General features: G+C 41.4%; 1 protein-coding gene across 3 annotated transcripts in view; it reads right to left on the bottom strand.

Annotated features, from left to right (window-relative positions):
* The window catches only part of CELF2 (CUGBP Elav-like family member 2), a 317,950-nt gene extending 299,411 nt beyond the window's left edge, over positions 1–18,539 (bottom strand). For 2 of the 3 annotated variants that reach the window (XM_036264782.1, XM_036264801.1), the window contains exon 1: positions 18,487–18,538. In XM_036264782.1, the coding sequence (XP_036120675.1) occupies positions 18,487–18,512 (26 nt within the window). In that variant the 5' untranslated portion in view covers positions 18,513–18,538. Of the gene's footprint in view, positions 1–18,486 lie in introns of all 3 variants that reach the window. The other variant, XM_036264792.1, reaches the window with a different exon arrangement.
* Positions 18,540–19,607: the final 1,068 nt, after the last annotated feature.

Genomic DNA, 19,607 nt, shown 5'->3' with positions numbered 1-19,607 from the left:
TCAGCTGAAATTAATTGCATTCTCTCTGAGGAGTGAGTCAACACCATCATATGTGAAAGAAGGAAATCTTCAGTCCTATTTGAGCCTATAAATGTCAGACAAAGCAGCTGGTGGGTGGGTTGTGGGAACTTATTTCTGTGGTCATGACAGACAGCGCCACACAGTTTCACTGAAGGGAAAAACCTCTTTGACTTCTTTCATTATTAAGGCTATTAGTCAAGGAAGTCACAGGTACTGGTCACCTGTCAGTGTGACTCTTACAGAAAGTGAGCACAGAGCATTTACACCGAGATCTCTTCAGAATAGATTTCTTTATTTAAAATCCGACCTTACATAAAAGGTCCGATGAGTCTGGCAGAAAAGTCCAGAATAATAAACCAAAATTGTATTTTTAGTCTAAATGCAGCCTCAACTTAATTTACATACATCTTCAGAAGGGGAAAAAAATGGGTCTAATAATTTGCTGGCAAGTTGGCTCTGAGGCATTCATTCCTCGGAGTAATTAAAATTTAACCAAAAACCGAATTTGCACTCATCTGTCATTTTGAGAGCCATATGAGTACATATTTATTAGCATTCCATTTTACAGGATCAGCTGACTTGAAAGCATCGCAACATAATATACAAGCTGCATTTCACCAAGCAGACCATTCACAAAGCTCGGGGTGTCGCAGGGTGACAGTGGACATCGCTGACATGCTCACTGGCGTTTCCGCTGCATAACTGGAACTGCATTTCCATAAAGCGAGTTGGAGTCATCACTTGCTGTTGTGATTTAGGATAAATGGGAAGAGGAAAGTGGCTCAAAATCTCCCTCAATGTTTCCCCCTTTCTTTTAAAAGTCCTTTAGGAGGAGTCTAAGGCTCTGAGTAAATGAAAAAGGAAATCCCAGGAGGGCAGCGAGGTTTCCAGCCCTTCCCATCCACATTCGGAGCAGGAGAATATTGGATGGCACAATTAAACCATGCTGACGCTGAAGGGGAATAATTATTTGACAATTACCTGAGAGCGTCACATTTACTGCGCTAATTGGTTTTTGTTTCCCTCAAAGGTTTTTCCAGGAGTGCACAGCTCCATTTCTCTTAGATTGAGCAAGAGTGTTTTCTTAAGGATAAATAAAAATACATTTTCTGCACTGCTACACAAGTAGCACACGGCTGGTGCTGGCTTCGTTAGATGACCGGTCCCTCCCCGCCGGTGGGCACAGAGGAGAGGGCATGAGCACAGGCCGGGCCTGATGAACTGGAAATCATTAGACCCTCCCCAGCACACCTTCCACGGTCTCCCAGAACAAACACTACACCAAGGAATAGCTGACTCCGTGGTCCTGTCCTAATCTGCAAACAAAAAGCAAAATGGGATGCTCCCCTGAAAAAGCAGAACCCTCTGGTATCAACACTAAATGAGAAACAAAGACTAAGTTTGGGTGAAGTTCAGTTCGGCACAGGAAGTACAACACATGAATGACTTCTTAATTCAGCTCCTTGTAACACGCTGAAAAGATCAAGTTTCCACTGAAATGCAAATATGATTAAGGATGTTTATAGTGTCGTTCAGCGATTGTGAGATTTGTTTTTGATTCACTACAGCGACAGTAGACCCCTGTTGATATGTGGTCTCCCCAGTCTACATATATGCCTCCACAAGAAACTCCACCCACATTTTGGCACACTCCCTAGATCATGTGTGTGCTGGATGTCAGACAGTTTATCAGATTATTTTGATGCCAAAACATTAGCTGTCTTTTTATAAGGAGTGAATGAGTGTTTAACTCGTAAGAAACAAACCACAAGTAAGGGGGAAAGAGAAAGAAAAGTTTGGGGATGAGTGTTTAAAAAAAGGTGGGGCGGGGGAGAACGCAGTCTTTCATCAGAGTCCAAATACACTGCTATTATTGCTGTTGGGTAGGAAAAAGACGGAGGTGAAAAACATCCTAAATAATCCCATGAAATCTTAATTACTGGGTTCATATCTGAAAATCCTATCTCCTTTTTATCTTGTTTTGCGAGGTTCTTGTTTCCCCCAGTTCACTGCATCTCAAAAGATGCCAAAGCCATCGCAATCCAGCAAATTACAATTAAACAGCAAGACTTAACAAGTAAAATAATACCTCTAACCCAGATCAAAGATAACATTAGTGTTCTAAATGCCAGTGGGGGGAGGGGGGAGTTTTGGGTCTCAGGAAGCAGCTGATACTAAAATATGCAGTGTTCACTGAGAAATCCCACCTGAAAAAAATACTTTTAAAATATCTTTACAGAACTATATGCATAACCCTTTCCTTTAGAGTCTCCTCATTTTAATTTTCTCTCATGACCATCATGGAATCGGGTGATAAATCTCAGTTATCTCTACTTTATTATTTATAATGACATTTTCCAAAAACACTCTCAATGCCATCTAAAAAAAAAAGGGGGGGGGGGACCCACTGCTTATGACTTTAATTTTGCTGGTACTTTGTAAACCAAAAAAATATTTTTAATTAAAATACATTCTCTTCAGTTAACTCAGATATGGAATAGCAGTGCAAATTTGAACCAAATCAGAGCAATCGACTCAATTTAAATCAAAGAGTCAAGTCTGAAAAGGTGGTATGTCTTTCCCATAATGTTCAATCATTCCCACATGGCACCATTTTTCTGTTCTGACAAAAAAAAAAAAAAGTCATATTTAGTTCACAGATCTCTCTTCTCTCCCATTAACAGTGAACATGCGTTTGTGTAACACGCACACAAGCCCACTATAACTTTCCTGTTTTCTGCCTATGCGGTGCAGGCAAGCATGTAACCTCTTTATGGATCACCTGTAAAATGAGTATAATAACCACCCTGCAGCTCTATTGTGAAGGTTAGAGACTGTAAATAAAGTGTCTTGAGACATAGCAGGCATTCAATTAATGACTCACGTTTTTGGCATATTAGGGGAGAGAAGGGGAAGGCAGTAATTATGTTGCCTTCTTGGACTAGTCACATTGTCCCTCTAATAATTTCTTAATCTATGAAACCAGGTCTGATCAGATGGTCTCTAAGGCCCTTTAACAATGACATCCCTTGAACCAATTTTCAGTTCAATATGACACTGACAAATATTTCCAGTTATCCTAACTTGGGAGGACTTAATGAGCAGAAGAGGAATTCACCAAGTTGATGAATTTACACTCAGGATAACTTTTCTTATTTTCAATAAGGTTACTTACTGATTGGGGGGGGGGGGGGTGTAAGATTTCATTTTAATTTATTGGTAGTTTCTTCTCAACACCTTATTTTAACATCACAAATCTAAACTAATCCTTTTGCAGTTGCATTTATAGATTTTTCCCACCTGCAATTTCTCATTTCCAAGATATTATTTCTTATACTTTTTGTTTAAAAATAATAATTTAAAAATCCTAAATGCATATCTGGTCATTAAAAAGGTGAGGCAGATGAGGAAACACTCCCCACCCCCCCCAATCCCAATCCCAAACCAGTTACCTAAATTTAAAACAGATTTTTAAAAAATCAGTTCCTATTTTATTTTCATCACACTTTGCTGCAGAGGATATCCTATAGTAATACAAAGACAATAAAACTTTAATAGTTAAGATGATTTGATTTAAAAGGTCCTTTTCCACTTACAGTTTTATTAATGAATATTTAAAACCCCACGTCTTAGAAGCATATGTCCTAATAATTCTATACCACTATAGAGCCTTCAGTGGCCTGGGCTTTTTAAACACTGGATGGCTTGTGGGGCCATGAAGCGTAATAATTCCTCTCCAAAGCCATTTGTTCATCTGCCTCGGGGACTCAAACATATTACATCTTACAAACTTATCTAATAGATTCTCGTGGGAAAATGCCATTGAAAATACATCCTACTGCTTTAGAAAATCAGCACAAGAAAAGCTCGTTCGTTTTAAGTTCCTTTTAAGAAAAGGCCAGTATCTAGCTGACTGAAATGTAATGCAAAGGGCAATACACTGTGCATGACAACCAGTCCAGAAAACATTAAATCCACACAGCTATCTTCTCAACTGTATGAATATAGCGATAGGATAGGCTGCTAGGTGGGTTTCATGTAATTTCAATTGGTAATATGCCTTCCCACACACCTCTCTATTCCCCAAAGTTAGTCTCTAATGTGAACTAATTGCAAAGTCTTTTGGAAAATATGCTACAGTATTCTCAGGGCTAAGGAGACAAATAATATTATCATTTACAAACACTCCACTTTTCCTTTTTTTTTTTTTTTAAAGCCAATTAAGCAACAGTTGACAAACACTGAAAACAATTTAAGTTTGATTCCAAAGGACATCATTTGGAAACAACTAACATCTGGAAGAGAAGTGGGGTAGAAGTTACATTAGGGTTTATATGGATATTCCATGGCTAAAATACAAAGGCTCTATTCAGAGCAAATAGTTTGAATAAACCACCTTCATCCAACTAATGAAAAGGACAAATTAAACTTTCATAATTTAACTGACAAGACACAGCACCTTTCAGAGGCCACTAACACTTTAAATTCACAGAGCATTCATTAGCTAGATATATTGTGGTCACTTACAGAGCAAGTGACCATAAATTCAAAATCATGACCAAGCCAATCCTTCAGTTCAGCCCAACATTCCTCTAGAGAGGAGAAAACATACAAAACTTTCAATAGTTAATGTGCAAACATGTATTATATATCCATACAAACACACACACACACATACACACATACATACAAGGGGAACAAGACAGAGACCTTTAAAAACAGATATCATGGGAATGTTACTAACCAAGATTAATTTCTCTGAGAAAACTGCCAAAAGGAAATTCAATATTTTAATTTATGTTATCGGATTATCTTAGTTGAGATAATGAACCTGATCGCGTGTACAAGCAAGTTAACATTCTTAATATCAACTGAAAGGACAATTCACATTTAACAGATTCTATCATCCTCCCTCCCCCATTAAAAAAATTCCTAGGGGCTCAAATAATTGGCCACTGCTGAGTTTCTCAAGAATCTCTCAACTCATAACATTTAACATACAAGAAAAAGAATCTAGCACCGTAGGGGAAAGTTAGTTGCCAGGGAAATTGATCATAAAGCTCACAATGGCATGAAAATTGCTAAGAGTACAGTAATGTGCCAGAAAGAATATGGATGTTAAGTCTTAACAGTGTGCAGAATAGGAAACATTTTATGTGGACTCTTACCAAGGATAGCAGTTCTTTCTCCCTAGATTAACTGTAGCCTAGATTCACTATCAAAATGCTTGCCTGATAATTGACAATTTCATATATCCCATTTCTAAAATGGACACAGACCTTTCAGACACACTACTGGCAACTCCTTTTCTCTCTCTTCAGGTTTTCCTTTCACAACACGCCTGACAACAGCTAGATCTTACCGAGGTGATAGAAAGTTTCTCTTACCAGCTCAAGCACTATCAAGACTAACCAGCCAGATAAAAATGAGGCATACTTTCCTTTCCTCAGGAATCCCAGCTCTCTACTTCTCCCAATAAACTCTCAACCGTAGTTTGACGACATGTAAAACAACCAGAAGCACATTAATTATTAAATTATAGGCTTCATACCAGACAAAACCACTATGATTACGTAAAAATTACCACTAATTTCGGCAATAGAGCATACCTGGCTATTGTAATGCTTTATAATTAACCCCCCCCCCACACACACACACACACCCTCCTTTTTTCTCTCTTTCCTCTTCTCTCCTTCCACTCTCCCACCACGGGAAAGGAATCTTTGCAAATGGAAAGTCAGATGAGCGGATAATTTGGTAAGAGGGAATCTTTGAATGGGCCACCAGAGCTCCTACAGCTCCGCATTTCCAATGACACGAGCGTGCACGCGCGCACTCCACCCGGGACGCCGCGCCCCGCTGGCCATCCCCAAGCCCAGACCCCGGAACGCCGCGCCCCGCTGGCCGGTCCTCGCTTGGTCCCCGCTCACGTCCCGCTGGCCTGGCTCGCTGGTCCCCGGACCCGATTCCGGACCCCTGCCCCCGCGCCCCGTTCTCCGGTCCCCGCGCCGCTCGGCAGGTCAGGACACTGTCCCTCCTCCCCAAGCCCAGCGCCGGCTCTGAAGCCCAGGGGAGGCGGCTGATCCGGAGTCGCCGCCCGCGTTCCCGGGGCTCGCCCTCCTCGGGGCTCCAGGCAGGCGACTTGGCAGCGGCCGCCCGGCCGGGGGGCGCGGGGAGAGCACCCGCGCGGCCACACGTGTCCCCCGAGGCCCCACTCACATTCGATCGGGAACGAGCAGACGGCCCTCGACCATCATGTCCGGGAGGAAATCCAGCTTGAAGGCAGAAGTCATGTTCGCGGCGCACCCGGCGCTCGGAGGGCGGACGGGGGGCGGCGGTGCGCGCGTCCGAGCGGCCGCGGGCGGCGAGACGGGCAGGGACAGGTGCGCGCGGCCTCCCCGCGGCGGCCGCCCAAGCCGGCACTTGTCACATTCTCTCCCCTCCCGCGCTCCGCCAATCCCCTCCGAAAGCCAGCGCCGAGGCCACGGTCTGCGGAGCGCCAGGTGCGGCGAGCGGAGGCGGAGCTCCGCGCCCGCGCGCCGCCGCTTAACCCCTGAGGGCCCGCCGGGGGGAGGGACCTGCCCGAGGCAGGCGGCCGGGGCAGCCGAGCGCACCCCCTTTAAAAATAGCCCGACTTTTCCTAGGGTCCCCGAGCATGTGGAAACGCTCAGCGCCCCGAGTCTGCCCTGTTTCACTCAATTCCCCATTTCCAGGACGCCTGGCACGAGGCCCAAGAATCGCTGCTAGTTTTCATGCTACTGTGTGGCCAAAGCCTAGTTCACTTCCCGGGCAAAACCGAACTCCCAAAGCCGCCAGAGACAGAATGCCCGTGTTGGTTTAAGTGCTCTGGGTGTGATATGCTTGCCTGTGTATGAACTAACCATAATAACTGAAATAGGATTCGTGGTTTAGCCAAAGTAAATATCTCATAAATGGCCCAAGTGACATTTAGGGATTTTATCTCAGAGCTTTAAGGAAAAAGATGAATCAATCGTTGCACAGTTATGTTTCTTTTTGTATCATCTTGAAAACACTAAGAAGGGATTGAAAGAAAACAGTAATAAATTACATTTCCTTTGGAAAAGATAAATCATGAATGTGCCAGTTCCTGGTATTTAATACAACGGCTAAAAACCAATAGTGACTTCATGAAAGAGTGTTATGTCTATAGTGGCCATGAAGCTTAAATACCCGTTTAAGATTTGTGACTGATTTACTGATAGGAATTGAGAAAAATGACAAACTCTTACAAATAAATAGAAGCAGGTGAGTTTGATTTTCCCAGGTGATTTGCTCAAATTCTGGAAAGATAAGTGATGTATATGGTGGCATTCTAAGTTAGCATTCTCATTGTTTTATTGTTTGGTTATATGGATAAAACCAAACTTTTCACAATGTCACATGTATGTAAAACTGCTTCATGGACTATTGCACATTCTAAAACAACATCATAAATCACACTGTAGACATTAATAGTTTGCCTTTTGGTAATCATGGTAGCCAGGGGGTTAAACCACTCAGTCACGTGTAAATGCATCACGTGTAGTTAAATGTATCAGACACCATAATACGGAGGAAAAAAAAATCTTTTATTTTTCTCACCAATTTCTTGTGTGATAATGAGAATTGATCATCTTTAGAGATTATGAAGGAAAATAGATATTTATATACCAATTTTAAATTCACATATCAATTTTAAATCTAGGCTTGATGCCTTTGAGCAATATGGAGTAACAGGCCTGGAATATTAAATTAAGGCCAAACACACATAATTTACTTGATTTCCTTCTTCAGCTGAACAATATATCTGGCTTTTGACCAAGATAATTCTAATTCCAAGACAGTTAGATGTAGGGCTAAGACTAACCTTCATCTGAAAACATTGCCTTTCTGAGGAACTAGGTCTAGGTTCATAAGGAATTGAAAAGCAGAGCAATAAAATGAGTTCTTACATCCAAAATGCCCAAACTCTTCCTAATAATACTAGGTTACATTTATACCCTACCCCAGCTACTGCAGGCTACCTTTGAAATTGGAAGAATTTTGTTGTCTTTCAATAATTTTAATAATTAGCTTGATAAATGAGACAAACCTTGACAGTTCTTGGTTTCCCACACATTATTTATATAAATCCCAAATGTGTATCATGAGCTGACTATATAACACATTTATTTTAAAACGAATGAACAGAACCAGCCCCCACCACAGAAGCAGAGCACAACTGCATTAATCAAAAGCAAAAATATTTCCAAGTCAGTTGTGGAATAAAGCTCCATCTATGTCTACATTCTATAAGGTAGAAAAGGCTTCATTAACATGTACACTTCTGAAATATTTATTTTCCCTTTAATTGCATGTGAATTAGTTGGGAGAAGCTGTAGGGAAGCCCTCTTACTGACTTAAGCCTTCTCAGCAGTTTGTTAAATTCTCGCCTCCAATCCCTGGAGGCGATCGTGGATTCAAAGCAGCTTTTAATCATACTATAAGGAGGGTGAAGTAGTGTGTAAGTAGGTCATAGAGAAAGAATTACAAGTGCATAGGTTATTGCCTTATTCAACAACTAGAGTGTACCAGAGTTTTCAAAGCACATTTGCTTTACCATTTAAAGTAAGAAGCAAAACCGGGGTCAAATATAAAAGATCACTCTTACATGGGATACAGTGGTGACATGAGCCAAGAAAAGCTTATGGGATATGGTTGAGTTGAAATAGTTTGGCAGCCAAATACATAAGTAATGTAGTGATTGCATAGGCACTTGATGTAGGTGCCAGAGAGAAACAAAACACACACACACACACACACACACACACACACCATAGGGTTTTGTTTCCATGATATCAGCACATGTACATAAATTTCAAAAGCTCTTGAGCTTAAAAATGAAAATAAAAACACCCAAGCAAATACCACCTGATGAAAAGCTTAAATTTCTCATTTCACTGCTTTGACAGAAGGCAAAAAAAAAAAAAATTTTTAAAAATCTGAAAACAACTCAATGGGGCCCCTTTTTTTATTTTCATGCAGTAATGAGCCATCAGGTATCATGTTTTGGCAGTTGAAGTTATTTGGCAGACAGTTCCACTGGGCCGCTGTTGAACACTCAGGTTCAATGAAGCAATTTTATAGCCAAGGATCTCGCTAACAGAAGTGCAGGAGGATGGGGCCATCAGCGGGCTCCTCTTGTGGACACCACCTGGTTGGTGACACCATGAAGGATCAAGCTGTTGGGAACCATGACATTTCCTCATAGTTTTAATATCACTGTAGAAAAACCTTAAGCTCTTCCCTAAGCCCATCCCCCTACCTCCCTAATTGTCTCCTTTTTTTTTTTTTTAATCAACTTGCTATTCATTTCCCAAACAAAAGGCAATTCAAGAATTGGAAGCACTTCAAGGGAAAGTTTCTGAATGACCTCATTTTTATAAGAGGCCTTCCAAGGCAATGGGGCGCACTGTGCTGTTTCAGCAAACCCCTTTCCCTCTCATGCCTCATCTCAAACTGAGTTCTGTCCAATGGTCATTGTTTGAGCACTGAATTATCACTGGCATATTTTTAAAAGGAAAAAAAAAAAAAAAACCCTCTGTGGAAACAGAGTGCTAATAAATGCATTTGTACATAGAGTACACTCTGCTTAAAATCAAACAATCCTATTCCTGTCACCCAACTCAATCAGTGAACCAGAATGTAGTCCCTCAAATACAGACCTTTCAACATCTTTGCACAAAGTATATACTATAACTTAGAGACTGATGCCTGATATATAGTGATTGATGTGTATAACCCATTTTCTTCTCCTGCAGACAACCCTGTGTATTTTATGACAAATATTTATTTAAAAAATTATTCTTACACATATCTTTATGCATTGTAATCTCTTTAAAAACAAACTCTTAGCAATGGGACTTTAGATGAACCAACACTGTTCTTTCTACTCAAAAAGCCACCTTCACAAAAGGGTCTTCTCCCCTCACTTCTGGTTCATTATAAACTAGAATCCAAAACATCTTTTCTCTATCATATCTTCAAATTCAAATTTTACTAACATAGCTGCTTGGTTTAAGAAAAAAAAAAAAAAAACCCCAGTGTGTTCAGAGCCATTTGGAGCAAGAAATACAGGCCCTATAAAGGGATTTTCCATCATTTCCAGCCAATAAATTTGAAATCCACATGAATTTTGCGTATCTAAGAGAGTATCTGACTTTGTCGCCATGTGTTTGTTCTTGGCTTACCCAGCTTTGTTATCAACTTGCAAACAAACAAACAAACAAAAAGATCCTTAAGTGATACATTATAAATATATCTTTTCTTAGCTCTATAAAAGTATCACCTAAAAAATAAATACTTTCATCACCAATTATAAGTTTAAAATGATCGCCTTATTATCCCCTCCACCCCCACCCCCACCCACTTTGAAAGCTTCTGGAATGGAGATTTTATCACAGTCTTAAAACAACTTAAGTGAAATTAAATGCCAATAAAGCTGAAATCGTTATTAAACTCATATTTTACATTTTTACGGGAATTTTAAGTAGTCACTCTCCCTTGAGTACAGCTGCTACTGGCTTTTTGCAATCTTGTATTTTTCTGAATCTGTTTTTAATAGAGCAAAAACCACTAAGATAGAGTAAATTTATCTCCCATCGGAAGAGGCCTGCCAACTGCAGACCGTTCTTTGCATACATACCTTCGTGCTCGGATGTGAGGTACCCTTCTAGGGATGTCAGAAGCTTCCATTCCGAGGAGATGAAAGGATGACACTGTGGATCTGGCAGGCCCAGCGCCCAGCCAGCTCATCACTTCCCTCTCTAACTTGCCTTTCCTTTTCCCTTCTTTCTCCATTATACCGCTGCTGCCTTCGTTGCCCCCCCCCCCTCAGCTTGCTCTTTTCTCTCTCTCAAATGGAAGCCAGACCATGCCAAAAGCTTCCCTCTGCAGCTGTATCTGAAGAGGCAGGCGACCACAAAAGTGAAGTGAGTTACTGTTGGTGGCTTATCTGCCAGAAAAAATTGAGTTTGCCTTTGCCTTGACCAAGGCTGATTTCTGACCTAGGAACAGCTGTCTCTGGAGTTGGGCTTCCTTCCAGACATGGCCAGGGGGTGGGAGGGGGAGGATGTAAGACTGTGCCCCACAAAGTGAGTAAATCGGATGTGAAAATTGGGAAGAAAGGACGGGGAGATGAACAAGGCTTGTCTGTCCAGCATGGTGATTTGTACACAAAGGCACTCAGGGAAAAAAACCTCGGAAGGAATGTTTCACTGGCCTCTTGAAGATGCCGAGATTTGTCAGACTATGCCAGGTACCCTTATCTGGTGCCAGCCTGGCGGCAGGAACAAAATTTATACCCATCCGAATGAGGTTTTTAGTTCTTGGCAATCTGCCCTTCAACACTCCCACCCCCATAAAATGTTTTCCCCAATTGGCCCAAAGTTCTCATCTTACTGTCACGTGTCGTTCTCTTAAAAAAGGAGACACGACTGCTTGACAAACAGCAACAGATGAGTGGCAACAGCTGGGTGGACACAGGCACAGGCACAGCCCTCGGTCCAGAGAGAAGGCAGCAACAGGTGAGGGTGAAGGAAAAAGAAATGGGAGTTTCAGCCTGAGGGTGGGAGTTGTCCAAGACAGACCTTGGCAAGAGGCAAAATCTCAACTTCAGAGGAAATCTCTGCTGGCAGGACAGCCCCTTTTGCCTGAATGTCTCTCCTTTTCCCGAACAAATGAATTAGAGTGAGGATTAAGAGAGCAAAAGCCTGCGGTCTGTAAAACAAAACACATGAATCGACTTTACCCACACTGATGACAGAACCCATCAAAGGGCTTTTGGTTACGTGTCCGGAAGTCATCCGATATGGTGCATGCAGACCAGATCTCTGCAAGGCAAATGCTACTTTCAAACTGAGTGAAAAAGATGATAAGATTTAAGAACCACACCTGTTGGATTCTGCATGTGATTCTGCCACAGAGTTGATGGACACAAAAAACACGTCATTTAATTTTCTAACTCATCGCTAGATCTTTGTCATATGTGTGGCCATCATTTCCTCGTAGGGATGAGTGGCTGAAAAGTCTGAACCTACCATGATTCTCAGATAAGAAGTACAATGTGTTAGCCTAATTATTCCTCCAGCAATTATATAACCAAGCTATTAAAGTGACGTGGAGGTTGAAAATACATTAAGGTTTTGAGCACAGGAAATTTATTTTTTCCCTATAATATGGTTCAAATCTCGAGCCATTTTTAGCTTATGATAGAGGTTTTAAAAAATCCCAAGTGGCTTTTTATTTAAAGTTGCTTTTGATGCTAATTCCCATGAAGTCCATTAGGGGTAAAAAAAAAAAAAAAAAGTTTCGTTCCTTTCTCTTAAAAAAACTACCTAATTCTTCACGGAAAAGTGCTGTTGCTACCTACCCAAGCTAAGTGGAATGTGTTCTCTCTGGTTTTGTCTCTACTGCCGAGTATAAACCTTTGTGTTTCCCAATTGCTTAGTTTCTCCACACTCTCTGGAGGCTAATAGATACATTTGCCCTATTTGATAGGAATATGGCAAGGTTAGAGAGGAGGGGAGATGTGAATGACCTTGAGGATCTGGCAAAGACAGATAATGAGGCTGAAGATTTTGTTTGGCTTTTTTTTTTTTAAATAGAATGCTATGCCCAGGGTGTTCTAAGAACATCTTCCTACTCCTCACTCACCCATCCTTCCAGACCCAGTTTGATGCCCCCTCCCCTGCATTACACCACGTGATACCTTCTTACCCACTGATCTCTCTGTTTCACGACTGCTCTGAGCTTCTTGACAGCTGAGACTCTGTCCTCTATTGAGCACAGTACATCTTTGTTGCTAGATTGGTTATGATGGGCAGCGTGACATACTTTGGCCCCTTATACAGATAAAAGGTCAGGTTTCAATTTCATAAAGCTTTAAAATACTCCATTATTTTTTCCGACATCTGTTCCCATTATACAGATTAAAACTTGAGAAAAGTGAGGCTTAGGATACTATAATTAGAAGACTTCACAAATCAGTAGGGACACAGAGGAGAGCTGTAGTTAGAACTCAGAAGCAAACCACTCCTGAGAATTTCCCTCTTTCTTTTTCCTTTCTTATTGTACAGCTTACTTGGTGGCAAAGTCCATGGTGGAAATTCAGCCTTAGAGGAAGATCGGACTTTAACATGAAAAATATCCAATTGTTATACTTTCAAGTTGGCCCGGGAAGGAGTTGGCTGACTACTGAGTTAGAATCCCTTCCACTACGAGCTGTGTGCCTCTAGGCCTATTACTTTACCTTTCTTGGTCTCAGTTTTTTCATCTTTGAAATGGGAATAACGGAACTGCTGGATATCTGTGAGAATTAAATTAGATAAGATAAAAAGAAACCACCTCGTGTAGTGCCAGGCATAAAGTCAATTGTTAATAAATTTCGATGTTATTCCTTACCTCCAGTCATAATACTCTCACCCTCCAATCTTTGTTTAAACCTGGAACTGACAGGTGGGGAGGAAAAGAGAAAGCCAGCCTTAATGTTATTGTTCTATAACCTATATAGCATTAGAGTTTCCACTGACAGGTCTACGTCTGAGGCCAGCAGCCTAGGCCAGAGGGAAGAGGAAGGTTCTGGTTTATAGAGAGCAAGCGCTACGTCCAGGGGCTTGGAATGAGGTCTCCATCCCTTTTTATCAAGTCAGTTTCCAAAGAGAAGGTCAAAATGAATCCTAACCGCTGCCACCAGGAAGTCTTGCCACCCCCCCCCCCAACCCCCCAGTGCACTTCCATCTATTCAGTGCTTCTTCAGTCACCTCTGAACGAACAGTGAGTCATCTCAGAGACCCTAGAAGACAGCTGGGGTCCCAGACCAAGGTATTAACAGAGGGATATCATGACAAAGAGGACCACATTGCAGGGCCCACAGCCCTCGAGTTACTGAGACGCACAGCCTCACGGGAGGGGTGAGGCGTGTCGGAGCTGTGTCTGCATCAGCACAGCTGTTCCCATTCTAGTCAGTTCACATGCCAGCTCGAAGCCAGCAGCTCCATCCATAGGCTTCAGCAGAGTTTCACTGACTGCAGCTGCCACCTTTCTCAAGACAGGCATTTACACAGCCTGGATACTGTAGGTGCATCAGCCTTGTAACTTCAGACCTCAAGCTCTTCTTGGCCAAGACAACAAAGCTGCTGGAGGGGAATGATTTTACAGGACAATTCTAGTGCTGCTTTTGCTCTGGGGGCACGCTGGCAAGTCCTGCTTCATAAACCCCAGTGATTCATCACAGTCCTAAGCAGCCAATCATGGGCAGGTCAACTTGGAATGGGCTGAGGTGGCCGCTCGAGCTGTCCTGGTAATACCTGTCACTCGGGGCCACTGTCATCCTCTCCCCACAGATGCCATTTCCCGTTAACTCTGATGGTCTTGACATATAAGAAAACGTGCTTGGGATCAGTCACACAGTGAGGAGAACACTGTGGAGAAGACAAACATACCTGTACATGATAATCCTGAAAGACATCATGTGAACCACGTTTGGGAACAGAGTCACCTTATCCCAAATCAGGGTTAAACACACACACACACACTCCCTCCACACTCTTAATGTACGTCTGGCTTCCAGCTCAGTCCGATCTCTGTAGATTGGTACCACGTGGTCAGAAAGGTGCTACAGCTCTAGGACACATCATTTTGAGTCTTAATGGGCTACAACATTAAAACCTCACATATGCTTTCCTTCCTCTGACACCCTTGTTCCAATGTCAGTTAAGGGAAAAGCCATAGATTTTAATCTTCTCCAAACCATTACTGCCTCATCTTCCTACAGAATAAAAGTCACTGTGAGTTCAGAAAAAAACTCCCAAAGCCAATAAACCTTAGAGAAGCAATCGATAGTTTTATGAAAGGGGAAATCCCCCAATTACTAAAATATAGAAAGAAACTCGTGAAGGCTAATAAGGGTGATCGAAGGCATTATTGCAACTGAAGAGCCTGTGGCTGTCACTGTTCGAAGAGGGACAGAAAGATTCTATGGGGCTGGGCGAGACGCCACTGGACAAACTGCAGTCTTGATGGTTTGAACAGAAATCTCCACACAGGGACCTAACTGGGAGATTTCTAATTTCCTCACTGCCAGGATTACACCAAATCAAGGTATGCTTTTCCTCTACACAACCTGACCCCTTGCACTGGACTAATCATTCCCACCAGCACTCTTCCCTTTGCATTTTACCTTTTCCTCCCATCAACCTTGGTGTTTCCAGGGCTCTGAGCAATGAACTTTCCATCAGCCACATTCTCACCTAATGAACCCCCCCCTGATTACAATAATTAGTATTGATTCACTCTTGGAATGACTTCCTACCAATTCAAGCACAATCTGTACTTGCTATAAAGTTCCAGATATAAATATTAATCAAATGCTCTTCTTTGTTTTTCAGCCCCAAAGGGATATTTTGCAATTGCGTACACTAATATTTAAAAAAAGAAAAGAGAAAACAATGAGGTTTTATTCTAACAAATACGTTGAGGTTGCAGATCTCAGCCTGTGGTCTGCTGAGCACATGTGTGTGGGTATTCCGGAGGCTTGTGTGGGAAGGGACTCAGGGTGCACACGTTATTCTATTGAAAGAAGCCATTTTCCCAGTTTGAATCTTTTGCTGTTCTTTTTCTGCAAGTCTGGGCTTCGAATTAAAATTTACTTTGACATTTGTTTAGGTCACTATCGAGGGGGATCATCCCACATAGAGGCTGATGACAGGATGTGGATTACAGATCTTGTTACTGTTGGGGAAATAGATGTAGACAAGTTTGCCAACTCCGGGCCATCTCACACCTTCTCCATTAGGCCAAAGGAAAAGAGAATATGTATGTGGAATGCTGGAAATGGGGTCTCTGAATTCTGGCCGGTAATGCATCAAACCACAGGAGAAGCAAACAAAGTGAGAAGGCATTTCCCTTCTTCTTGGACTTGAGACCACTTACAAATCCAAATGAATAGATCTCAGGTAAATAATTATAATTTAGTAAAACATTCAACATGGAGGTTCCCAAGTTATATCTTTATTTCAGTGTGCCACTGACAGGCAGCTAGGGAGCACAGGAGACTACTTTTCTTCAAAACCACAAAAAAATTGCTTTGCAACCTTTGTTTTGCAATAAAACTATCCCATGAAAGCAGAATCTAGGTGTACTGGTAACAGTGGGCCAGCTTCGGTTATAAAGCTTCACCATTACCTTTTATGAGCTCATCCTAAAAGCAATTATTGGCATACCCGATGGAGTGAGCAGTTCAGATCCCGTTGGAAGTAAGAGAACATAAGTATGCATTTAAAATCCACTCTATTCACAATGGATAACTTTAAAAATATCACTATACTGCAGATATGTTTTGGGTCTACCCAGGCTCTGAATATACTGTCTATAGAAAAATCTATACTTGAGAAGGCAATTGAATTTAGCCTGTAACATTAATTTAAATTATTCTGAATAAAGTATTTCATAACATTTTACTTAAGTTTAAAAAATTGAAATGTATGTCCAAACTCTAAAAAATAGTTAATCATAACTGTGTATTCATAAGAAATACATCTTGTTCCTTATTTACTGGTAATATCACTAATTTAAACCACAATATAATCTAAGAGGAAATACTTGTAACTAAATATTTAAGAATTTTTCTCTTTAAAATGATTCCCCTTCTGTTTTTAAAAATTGGGTCCTTAATCTCTCTCCATAGATTTACTAATATTTTCAAAATATTGCTGTGGCACAAGCAGCTAATTAAAGCAAAACATTACAATGTTGGGTTAAAATTATTCTTTACAGAAACCAGCCTCAGTGAGATGATTTTCATGTAAATCAATTACTGTTTAATATTATAGGGTCCGTTCTTTTATATTCAGTATGAGAATAAACATGCTTTTAATATTATGAGAAGTTTGAAACAGATTTTTCCATTTTCTCTTTTTGAAGTCTCACTGGTTGCACCTTAGAAATCAATGCTTACGTTATAAAAAGAAAAATTTTTGGAGATGTGAGAAATATTTGCCCTGCATGGAAATGTGTTTTATGAGCACATAAACATATATCAGAAATCAAAATGTTCCATAGAGACCTTTAACTTACTTAACAACTTAAAAGGCTACATAATAGTTTGTGACCAAAATCGTAAGGGCAAAAGTTCTCGCTTGTCTTAGAATTCCTAAACTCTTTCTCTATCTGGATGCCAAAAGACAAGATAAAGACTGAAAATTATAATTTCCTTAAACACAGAAATATTCCTCTTAATTCCCTTTCTTGCTACATCCTGTAAGTCCACCAAATAGGCAAATTTTAAATCCCTAAGCATAAATACTATAGAGGCATGTCTGATAACAAGGTATTTGCCAGAATGATAATGGTATTACAAGCAGTCTCAATCAATACATTTCTTTCTGTAGTTAACAGAGAGGTAAGCAATAAATCTTTAACTTAATCCAACCAACATAGCTGCAAAATGCAAAAAGCTCTATGAACGGCAGATATTAAATTTTTTAAAAGCACAAAGCCACAAACAAGCAGCACTAAAAGCTGTTCATTCTGTATAGTCTATACAAACAAGATTATAGCAGATAAAAAGGGTGTTGAGAAAGGAAAAAAAGGAGAAAAAAAAAAAAAAAAGGCCCAGACATGCATTAAGCTAGTTTGACAGCTCCATTGTTCAACCGGTCCCATTGTCAGACCCAAAGATGTATTCAGTGCTACAATGTCTGCTAGCAAATAAACAAAAGACTACATTTTTCAAAGCAGGATGCCAATTCTCTCATAATTCTTTCTCTGCTTCCCAAAAGGTCAGTGGTGGCTCATTCTTGGTTTGCAATAGAACCTTAACACAGATGCAGGAAACAAATATTTGTTTTCAATATACAGGGACCCGGGACGCCATGCATGAACAGAGGTCTTTAAACAGGTACACATTTTGGCAAACGGGATAAAGTGATCCAAACCTGATAACACAGAAGGACTATCTAGGTAGGCTAAGTCCAGATTAGAGCGGTATTTGGAACGCAAGTCTAATATGGGGTCTCTTTAGCTCCTTTTTCAGTGATTATTCCATGCAGAGTGCATAATAATAAAAGAGGCTTAGACATCGCAAAGGAAAAGACAAACCAAGAGCCAGATTCGGAGCCTTTACAATGAGCCACTGGCCACTCACAAATCGCAGTGAGTAAAAACATGATATGCTTTCAAAAGGCAACTCCTGCAAATAGAACTCGCACACAGCAGTCCCTGTCCTTTCTCTCGCTCGCTCTCTCTTTCTCCCAATCTCTTGGTCTCGATTTTGTTTCCCTCTCTCTCTCTCTAGATTCTTTTTTTCTTTTTTCTTTTTTTCCGCTCTTCTAAGATAGGGAAGCTACTTGCTTCAGAGCATGATCATTGTTTCAGCCAGCTCTGGAAACGAGAAAAGCACGTATTAAAACAAAGGCCACCACAACATACCTTAAAAGCAGCTCCTCATTTCTCATAGTAACAGCGGATTTGGGACAGCGCATGCTTTCTGCACCGAGACACTGATAGTCTCAACAAAGCCAGTTCAGAAGTGCGCTCAAACATCAACGCCACAGTAGCTGTTCACTAATGCGCGCTCTGTCTCCCTCTCCCTCCCTCCCTCTCTCTCTCTTGCCCAACTCTCTTCTCTAGTCAAATTCTGAATGGTGGAGCAAAGGGCTCCTGCAGACTCACTAAGTAGAAATAATCCTCTCTGACAAGTTATGTTGTCTGGGCATATTTTTACATTAATACACTGTGCTGCCTATAGGGGTCTTGTGTGCGTTCACTCAAGCCTGGCTGGTGTTTAGTGCTACTAATTACCATCTTAAAATTTGGAAAGAAAAATAAGGAACTCGTTTACCTTTCTCTTATACATTTAAAAGCAACGCCAGTTTCACGTTTTCTTTCTGCTATCAGCAAGCATCACAGAAGACTAAGAGAAGATTTGCATCGGTTGGTGTGCTGGAAAGGATTTTTGCTTCTTGTTTCTGGGACACTGAATGCACAGTTGGATTCATCAGTTCCTCTGCTCGCGTCCTCAGGAAGAGTGACACGGTCAAGACCCTTAGCCCCACCCTGGGTTGTGGATGCGGAGGACAGAGATTGGGGAACTAGGAAATATTTTAACTCTGTGGGCTGCCGAGTTCCTGCAGATCGGAGCCATAAGCAACCTGAAGCAGGGCGTCCAAAGGAAGCAGGCGATGCAAAGCTTATTAGGTCACACTGAAGTCCTAACTGGCACTGGAGCATCCTCCTCCAAAGACCAATTAGGTGCTCTTTTTCAAAATAAGGAAAACTTGCTTCCCTACTTCATTCTGCTCACTGGGCTTAGCATGTCGTGAGCCAGGAACATATACATTGCACCTCTGTTTATTGAAATTAGAAGAATTCCATGCAAATTAGCCAAGAACACAGCAAGTTAAACACACACAGAAAAGATGAGATGCTATACACAGAGCAGGCAGCCGTCCAAAAGTGCAGACGACGGCACCGCTCCAGGAGGTGTGAGCTGACGGGAAGCCAAGAATGCTCTCAGCTTGGATGGAACAACGCAGAGCTCAGCCCCCGAC

Source organism: Molossus molossus, unplaced genomic scaffold (genome assembly GCF_014108415.1).
Source record: "Molossus molossus isolate mMolMol1 unplaced genomic scaffold, mMolMol1.p scaffold_m16_p_1, whole genome shotgun sequence".
NCBI lineage: Eukaryota > Metazoa > Chordata > Mammalia > Chiroptera > Molossidae > Molossus > Molossus molossus.
Note: the sequence above shows the minus strand (reverse complement) of the source record. Positions and strands in the feature narration are given on the sequence as shown.